This window comes from Chrysochloris asiatica, unplaced genomic scaffold, assembly GCF_000296735.1.
Source record: "Chrysochloris asiatica unplaced genomic scaffold, ChrAsi1.0 scaffold00136, whole genome shotgun sequence".
NCBI classification, from domain to species: domain Eukaryota; kingdom Metazoa; phylum Chordata; class Mammalia; order Afrosoricida; family Chrysochloridae; genus Chrysochloris; species Chrysochloris asiatica.
The window spans coordinates 2,702,290-2,712,363 of NW_006408654.1; the positions used below are offsets into that span (position 1 = coordinate 2,702,290).

Genomic DNA, 10,074 nt, shown 5'->3' on the forward strand with positions numbered 1-10,074 from the left:
CGACAGACCATTGGCAAACCTAACAAAAGAAAAGAGAGAGGAGACACAAATAACAAGCATTAGAAATCACATGGGTGATGTCACAGCGGAACCAAAGGAAATCAAAAGGATAATAACAGAATACTATGAAGACATGCATGGCCCATCTTAAACTTTTGCAGGCAACTTTAGAGAGAGACACACAGATGGAGGCCTGATGGCACAGGTTCACACCATAAATGGAAAAGGTGTGACTCCTTAGTGCTCCCCATACTCCCCTAGGAACCAGAGGTGAAGCCGTTTCCATCCTGATCGACCCCCAGTATAGATCCTGCTCTCCAGGAGCCATGCAGTTGTGAGCTAATTTGAGGTGTGTGCCCTGTGAGTTGCCCTGATGCCTGGATTCATGCAGGCTCTGATCTAGACCTACAAAACACGGACAACATCCAAACCACAATTAATCTAGTAGGAGCCCTCATAGTCAGCCACTCTGCTTCCAGCTATTCCCTGGGTCTGACAGACAGTGAAACCAGTAACTGCAAGGGCCTCCATAAGCTATTTCTGAATTGCATACCCTGAAGATAGACAAACCTAAGCACATAGGAACTCCAAGGAACTCTGCACCATAGTGGTTACAAATCTGGCTGCTACCCTCAAGGTTGGCAGTTCGAAACTACCAGCTGTTCCACAGGAGAAAGATAAGGCTTTCTGCTCCTGTAAGATTTGTATCCTCAGAAACCCTGTACAGGGCCACTATGACTCAGAACCGACTCCACAGTACTTAACAACAACAACATAAGAACTCCATCTAAGGCTGGTAATTCAGCTGTCACATCCCTCCTCCACCCATTTCATAAGATCCTTGGCTGCCAGAAGCCCCACAGTTTTCTCCAACAAATGCATTGGTTTTTTGTTTATTTTCCCTTTCATTGTGGTTAATCCTCCAGATGTTCAAGAAAAGGGTTTCCTGCTAATAGAAACATTACCAGTGGTGAGGGTGAGGCAAAATTACTCACTGGGTAGAAGGCAGATATATGTTAACTTCAGTGATATACAACAAAAGGGAAGTTGGTACAGGAAGGATGAAGGTACTGGAAGACACAGGGAGGAATGCAAGAGTTAAAGTGAATAGATGTAAATACTATTACGTCAAGGTACATGAAAGAGATTGCAGTCATGATATTATTAACCCAGCTATGAAGATTTTCATTTTCTTTACACTGAAGTACAATACATATTGATCTTCATCAGTATTTCTAGTTCTTTTCTTTTACAGAAAGCTAAGTTATGTCATCTGCATATCACAAGTTGTTAATGAGTTTTCCTTCAATCCTGATGCCTTGTTCTTCTTCATACAATCAAGTTTCTTGGATTGTTTGCTCAGTTTGTTGTTATTAAGTGATATTGAGTCAGTTACTACTCATAACGGCCGTGTACAGGGTTTCAAGAAGTGGCTGGTGAGTCTGAACCATAGACCTTACAGTTCCAACTGATGTTAAGGTCCACTGCTTATCCTACAGCATCACACCAGGACTCCATTTGTTCAGCACATACATTAAATTAAAGTATGGTGAAATGAAACAATTTTGATGCATACCTTTCCTGATTTTAAACCACTCAGTATCCCTTTGTTCTGTTTGGACAACTGCCTCTTGGTAAAGGTTCTGCACCTTTAAGTGTTCTGGCATTCCTACTCTTCACAATGTTTTCTAGTTTGTTATGAACCATACAGTCAAATGCCTTTTCATAGTCAATAAAACACCAGGTAAACATCTTTTTGGTATTCTTTGCTTTCAGCCAAGATTCATCAGAAGTCACCAGTGATATGCTTAGTTCCACATCCTGTTCTGAATCATTTTGAATTTGTGGCAGCTCCTTGTCAATGTATTGTTGTAACTGTTTTTGACTTATCTGCATCAAAATTTTACTTGTTAATTTTAATGTTAATGATATTAAGTGTTTGATGGTTTCTATATTCCATTTCTTTGGAAAGGACACAAACAGGGATCTCTTCCAATCAGCTGGCCCAGGTAGATTTCTTCCAAATTTCTTGGTAGACGAGTGAGTGCCTCCAGCACAGCATCAGTTTGTTGAACATTTCAATTTGTGTTCTGCTAATGTCTTCAGTGCAGCTTGGACTACTTCCTTCAATGCCATCGGCTCTTGATCATATATTACCTCTTGTAATCATTGAACTTCCACCATTTCTTTCTGGTACAGTGACTTTGTAAAATGTTATAGCTGTTTTGGAAAACAGTTGAGAAGTTTCTCAAAATGTTTAACTTACAGTCAAAGTTTCTCAAAATGTTTAACTTACAGTTAATATGCTATTTTTGTTAAGTGCCATCAAGGCAGTTCTGACTTACAGCAACCCTGTACAGGGTTTCTGAGGAGCATCTGGGGGGTCTGAACTGCCAATTTTATTGTTAGTAATCCAGTGCTTATCCTACAGTGCCACATCTGGACTATATGTCTGGCTACTATTGTTAAGTATTCTCGAGTCAGTTCCAACTCACAGAAACCCTATATATGATTTGAACCATCAACCATACAGTCTGTAGCCCAGTGCATATCTGACAGCACTACACCAGGTGCTTCTATATGACCTACTAATTCAAATCCTGGGTATATTCCCCAAAGAACTGAAAACATTTATCTACATAAAAACTTATATATGAACGTTCATTATTCGTAATAGCCATTGTTGTTGTTGTTACGTGCTGGGGCGACAGTTCCAACTCATAGCGACCCTGTACAGGGTTTCCAAGACTGTAAATCTTTATGGGAGCAGAAAGCCTCATCTTTCTCCCGTGGAACAGCTGGTAGTTTCAAACTGCTGATCATGAGACTAGCAACCCAATTGGTAACCATTAGGAAATCTAAATGTCCATCAAATGTTATATATTCATATGATAGAATATTATTCAACAACAAAAAGGAATAAAGTATTGTTACATGTTACAACATATATGAATCTTGAAAATATGCTAAGTCAAAGAAGCCAGACATAAAAAACAACAAGATGCATAACCCAGTTACATGAAATATTAAGAAAAGGCAATTACATATAGAGATTAAAAGTATATTAGTGGTTTCTGGGAGAGTGATTAGATACTTTAGTCAAGTTGCTAAAAGGTAAGGGGTTTCTCTTGGGGTGATGAAAATGCTTAAAAATTAGTGATGATGGATGCATATATCTGAATATATTAAAAACCACTAAATTGTACAATCTAAAAGGGTGAGTTGTATAATATATAAATTACACCCTTATAAAGCTGTTACAAAAAAATTTACCTCAAGCCTATGCAATGTGGTTTCTAAAAAGCAAATATATTTAGGAACCAGCAATTAAATCCCAGTTTACTGTTTAATTATTTGCGAAGTATAGATGATTACCTCATTAAAGGCTCTCTCTGATCTCGCATCAGCCTCATCGTAACTTCACAAGCTCTTCGAAAAAGACCTTCTGTTCCCATAGGACCCATTCCATTAACCATATTATGAGTTAAGCGAAATGGTACAATTTCTGGAACTTCAAAGGTTTCTCCCTTAAAAATAATGCAGTTCATTAAAAAGTGACTCATTTAGGAATTTTAAATCTTTACTCAAAGAATTTAGAATTTCATGTCTATATTTATTTTAGCAAAGGGTAAAACTGCCCCGCTAAGTGTTTACATTTGCAATTATGTTAAAGGCTTATATCACAAAAGTTCCACCTAGCTGCCTTTGCTTTCAATGAACTAAAACCACCATTCCTTAGCTAAGATTTAGAGGCTGGACTCACTATTCACCAAATTCAGTATAGTGAAGAATATTGGAGAAACAATTACACATTCAATATTTACTCTTATTAACTATCTTAAAGTCTTGCTTGAATAATATAAAATAAGCACTCTCATATTTTCCACTTTTTTAAGACTTTCACTTTAAAACAGGAAAAGAAACAACTAAGTGTTAGATTACTTACATCCCTAAGACAAGACATGAAACATGCCATATAGCCATAACCTGCCTTTTGTAGGATTCTTTCATACCTTCAGTCAATCTCTATAAATTTCTATTTTGTATAATTTAACTTATGCCATTAGTTTAGCTTTGACTTCTCCTCAATTGGATTTGGGCCCTTTTGTTTTCATGTAACAGCAGACGGCAACCCATAGAGAGTGAGGATGAAAAAAATACTGGGTTAACCTACTAGCTTGCCTTTTGGAATCCGACCACTAGAAATTTGCAAGCGGCCTGAGAGATGAGACCAGCCTCCATTATATATTCTCAGGTTACACTCTAACCCTGGAGCCCTGGTAGTGGAATGCGTTAAGGGTTAGGAAGTTAACTGCAGGGTTGACGGTTTGAATCCATCAGTCACTCTGCAGGATAAAGATGAGGCTTTCTACTCCAGTAAAGATTTACCTATACAGGAGCACTATGAGTAGCAATGGACTTGACAGCACACAACAACAATTCTCAACCTATTTCTGAATCTCTGGGTGTTTCCTAGTTATAGATATTTTTAAAAAACAACAATTATTAATTAGATGATTATGATATGCTACAATGTTTGGGAATCATCTGCAGTATAGTGAATTACTTAATATGGCCCTTCTAGCTACAGTCTTCATAACTCCCATCAAATGACTGGGAAGAACAAATGTAAACTGATGTGGCCTACCAAGGGAATTAGACAGTTTGCTAATAATGTAAATAAGGAACATGGAATCTTGTGAGACGAAGATAATGAAAACAAGGTATATTGGACCTTCATGTGGGAATTGATCATTTTTGCCATCCTACTAGGCTTAAAAGTTGTCAAGGATTTCATTATCAACACTCATGGAAGCAGCAGTCAAGAAATCAAACGACATATTGCATTAGGCAAATCTGCTGCACAAAACCTTTTTAAATTGTTGAAGAGCAAAGATGTCTGCTTGAAGACTAAGGTGCACCTGACCCAAGCCATGGTATTTTCAATAACCTCATATGTATGCAAAAGATGGACAATGAATAAGGACGACTGTAGAAGAATTGATGCATTTGAGTTATGGTGTTGGAGAAGAATATTGAAAGTGCCACGGGCTGCCAAAAGAACTAACAGATCTGTATAGGAAGAAGTGCAAACAAAGCGCTCCTTGGAGGCCAGGATGACCAAACTTCGTCTCTCATACTTTGGACATATTGTCAGGAGGAACGAGTTAATGGAGGATATCATGTTTGGTAAGGTGGAAGGTCAGAGAATAAGAAGAAGACTCCCAGCAAGATGGATTGGCAAAGTGGCAGCATCAATGGACTCAAGCGTAGCAACAATTGTGAGGTTGGCCCAGGAGCTGGCACTGTTTCGTTTTGTTGTGCATAGGGTTGCTATGAGTTAGTACCAACCTAACAACAACAGTAGGCTTAAAATGAACCATGCCAGATGTGGAAAGGAGGATCTCACAACCACCAAGAAAGATGAGCTGGGAAAAAAGTACATCCTTTGGATTGAAAATTTATGTTGAGAACCTCCTTGACCCAGGAAACAGCTGTGATACTGGACAGAGTGAGAGATGGCAAGAAGCAGCAGCAGAGAAATAGTTGCAGCAGAACCAAGAGACCAGCACAAGACAGAACAATGAGCTTTCTGGCCATGGAGACAGAGCAAGAAAGCTGTGTGTCCTCAAGCAAGAGGCCTGCTGGAGAAGTAAGTGCCTCGGGGCACTGATCAGTGGACCTAGATTTGCCAATCCATGGAGCTGGACCCATAGAGTTAGAGCTGAGTGCCTTTTGACAGAGGCTTACTGGCAAAGTGGGATGACTCTGAGCACTTATCCAGAGACCTAAAGGAGCTTTCTATCACTTGCCTAAGCAGGCCTGAGGCCAACAGGTTGTGGGGTAAACAGGCATGTCTGAATGCACTGCTGTCCTGATTGAAGCACTATATCCTGTGTTGTTTCTGATCCTGAATTGTAATGTTATTTCAGTTAAAAAAAAAAACCAAAATTTTGAATGCTGTCTCTGAGTTCTGTGTGGCAATTACAATGGATTATCAAACCTAGCAGAGAAGTAAAGAGTGCCATGGGATGGATGGTTGGTATCAGAATTGGTAAACAGCTTGCAGGGTGCAGGTATGACTAAACAGGAATCTGCCTCACAGGAATTAGTCTTGGGCTGCTGATCTTGATCTTCAACACTTACAAAGTCAGAGGTGGTCAGATGCGGCCCCCACACCATTCTTACGCCATCATTATATTAAACTACCTAAGAGCTCTGGTAGCATAGTGGTTACGAATCAGGCTGTAAACCGCAAGGCCAGCAGTTCAAAACTACCAGCTGTTCCATGGGAGAAAAATGAGACTTTCTGCTCCCTTAAAGATTTACAGCCTTGGAAACCCTGTATAGGGTCGCTATGCGTCGGAACCAACTCCACGGCACATAACAACAAGTATATCTAAAACTGAGTCACAGTAAAAAAACTTTTCATATAATTGAGTCAGAATGTGAACCTATGCCTATCACTCTTCTTCTGCTTTAGGCTCTCTGAACAAACTTGTTACTAAAAGCACCACTAATAACAATATCAAGGAAGAACAGTTACTAAGAAAAGAAAATTTGGAGAAAACATACAATTAACTAGAGTTAAGTATCATTGCATACCTTATTGAAGAGACAGTTGAAATCCACATGTACACATTCACCAGTCAAAGAATCAAAGAGAATGTTTTCACCATGACGGTCTCCGAGCCCAAGGATATAACCAACCATTGACATTACTGCTGTGGAACGGCAGTAAGCAGATCTGCTACTATACCTAAAGGAAACATAATGCCTATCAAATATCCTTAAATGTCCTATGACACAGTAACTTCTAAAATATTAAAAACACACATTCAACAATTCTCTTGGCAACTTACCATGATGTTGGATCAGGGAAGGTTCTCAGAAACCATTCATGAAAAATAGGAGGATGTCTGGGCAGGAGAAAGTCCTGGAATACTTTGAGTTTTTCAGATAATGCTGCCGCCTTTGGTAGCATACACTGGCGAAGTTCCTTTCCTGTCATGTACACTCCTACAAAGCAAAATGATTTATATGAATTACCAGATTCAAATAAGAAAAAGGGTGAATATTTTTGTTGTTAAAACAGGACAAAAAAGGTGTGCTTTTATTGAAAATGTTATTCAAAAACAGAAATATATAGAAAATTTAAATTATACATGGGTAAAATTATAATCTGGTACTACTATAAGCCACATCTCTCCTTAATATCTATTCAAAGTTTAGTCTGCTTTTAATGAAAATTAATGTCAATTAAAACCAGTATTTTTTAATCAAGTAACTCCAGTAGATATTACACAGAATAAACTGTAAAAATGGGAATTGTGCCCCCTAGAACTGGGAAAAACTACAGCCCTGGTGGTGCTGTAGGATGTTAGGACTGAACTGCTAACCACAAGGTAGGTAGTTTAAACCTACTACCAACTCCTTAGAAAAAAAGGTGAGACCTTTTACTCCCATAAAGATCTACAGTCTTAGAAACCTATACAGGGTCACTATGAATGAGAATCGACTTGATAGCACTGGATTTGGTTTTTTGGTTTTTCACTAATACCATATAGTAAGGTCTCAATTAGTCAACATGTAGTACAGGTCCAAACTGAGTCCACAGTAAGAATCCCTGTTATATTTACTCTCTGTTATATTGCTGTTATATTGCTCTGTTATATTTACTCTCAAAATGCTTAGTATTCCTAATTCTTAAATTAATCCTGTAGAATCCGAATCATTTGAGGAAGCAGAAAAGTGTTCTCAACTGATACAGTCCAGCTCTGCAAAATATTATGTGAACTTCAGCAAGTTCCTTAACTTCTCTGGCCTTGTCCATAAAATGGAGATAATCAGGCTGGTTAACAATACAAAATAAAGTGTACATTCATACTTAGCACAATACCATAATATAATAGGGTATCAACAGTAATTATTTTTTACTTTATTCTAATAACTTGATTTTTAATGTATTGCATCATATGCATTTTTATTTTGAAATAACTTTAGACTTATAAAAAGTTGCATCTATGACACATTTTTCCCAAATATTCTATGCTCAAACTTTCCTAATGTTCATATCTTCCATTATAATCATTGTTATTGTTGTTAAAGTCAGTTTGGATTCACAGGGACCCTGTAGAGGAGCAGCTGGTGGGTCTGAATTGTTGACCTTGTGGTAAGCAATATAGTGCTTATTCTACAGTACCACACCAGGATGTAATGATTCTAGTGCATAATAATAGTTACCTAAAACAGGAAGTGAATTCCATGTTTCCATGAACTTTTTGTAATTGTTATAACCCTATTAAATAAATGTATTATTATAACACTATTATTAAAATATTAATAAAATAAAATATTAAATGTAATTGTTATAACACTATTAAATAATCTTCAACCCTGATTCAAATGTTACCAATTGTTCTACTAATATTCTTTTATTTAGACGCGGAACAAACTCAGGAGACAACACTGCATTCACTTGTTGTCATCTCTTTATAGTATGGCATGCCATGAGGAAATATATCCAACTCAGAAATTCCTCGTGAGTCTTTGTCTTTAATGACTGTGGCAATTTTTTACAGTTCTGGCTGGTTATATTTTTGTTTCATTACTGTTTAATTACTGTTTTTTCCCTTTCTAAGTAGTAAGTGGAGTCCTGGTGTGGCGCCGTGGGCTAATGCACTGGACTGCAAAGTGGGCTTGAATCGCAAGGTCAGTGGTTCAAGCTCACCAATAACTCCTAGGAAACCCTATACAGGGTCACTATGGGTCAGAACCGAATTGACGGCACTTAACAGCAACAACTAGTAAGTGTCATGTGGGTAGATAATTTGAGTCTCTGCAAATAGCCTGTTTTTTACATCATACTTCTGACCACTAGTTGTAGCATCCATTGACAATAATTGTTGCAAAAATCATTAGTGTTGTTTGCCATTTGGTGATTTTCTATTTCGATATGTTCTTCTACATTTATTTACTGCAATTCTACTGTCAGTAAAGACTGTTCCTTCTTCCCCATCTATATATCCAAGTATTTACTTGTATTAGTATAAATTAGTGCATTTATTTTTCTATTGGTTAAGTCATTATTATCATTATTTATTGTATCGATTAAATTTAAAATACCTAAATCTATTTCTCTGTCTATTCATCTGTATTTGTTTTTTTTAAAACCAATAATTTATACCGATATCTCGGCTTCTAATTTAATATTATAGGTTTCATTCTAGATTTTCCTCTTTCATTTTCTTTTTCCCACAATACATTTACTTATTTGCTAATGATGAGTATGTGTATATATATATACATATATATCATTACTGGTGATTGGAATGCAAAAGTAGGGAGCAACAAGGAGGGTTTAGTAGTTGGAAAATTTGGACTTGGTGATAGAAATGATGCTGGAGAACGAATGATAGATTTTTGCAAGACAAATGATTTGTTTATTTCAAATATCTTCTTTAGACAGCATAACAGATGACTATACACGTGGACCTCGCCAGACAGAACACATAGAAATCAAATTGACAACATCTGTGGAAGGAGAAGATAGAAAAGCTCCATTTCATCAGTGAAGACAAGGCCAGGGGCAGACTGTGGAACAGACCATCAATTACTGATATGCAAATTCAAACTGAAACTGAAAACAAGTCTATGAGAGCCAAAATATGACCTTGACTTTATCCCACCTGAATTTAGAGATCATCTGGAGAACAGATTCGATGCATTAAACACTAAAGACCAAAGACCAGAAGAGTTGTGGGATGACATCAAGAACATCATACATGAAGAGAGCAAAAAGTCATTACGAAGCAAGAAAGAAGGAAAAGGTCAAAATGGATGTCAGAGGAGACTCGAAACTTGCTCTCCAGTGTAGAGAAGCTAAAGCAAATGGAAGACTTGGAAGAGGTCCAAGAGCTGATCAGCTCGAGAAAATAAAACCAAATACTATAATAAAATATGCAATGATTTAGAGTTGGATAACCAAAACGGAAAAACATGGTCAGCATTTCTCAAGATGGGGGAACTAAAGAAAAAATTCAAGCCTCGACTTTCGTTATTGAAAGATTCTCT

At 37.4% G+C, this 10,074-nt stretch overlaps 1 protein-coding gene across 1 annotated transcript in view; it reads right to left on the reverse strand.

Moving 5' to 3' along the window:
• The window catches only part of ATR (ataxia telangiectasia and Rad3 related), a 164,001-nt gene that overhangs the window by 17,235 nt on the left and 136,692 nt on the right, over nucleotides 1–10,074 (reverse strand). The window contains exons 42-45 of the mRNA XM_006869870.1: nucleotides 8,245–8,299; nucleotides 6,864–7,020; nucleotides 6,607–6,760; nucleotides 3,376–3,527 (exon numbers count right to left, since the gene is read on the reverse strand). Coding sequence (XP_006869932.1) covers nucleotides 3,376–3,527; nucleotides 6,607–6,760; nucleotides 6,864–7,020; nucleotides 8,245–8,299 — 518 coding nt within the window. The remainder of the gene's footprint in view (nucleotides 1–3,375; nucleotides 3,528–6,606; nucleotides 6,761–6,863; nucleotides 7,021–8,244; nucleotides 8,300–10,074) is intronic.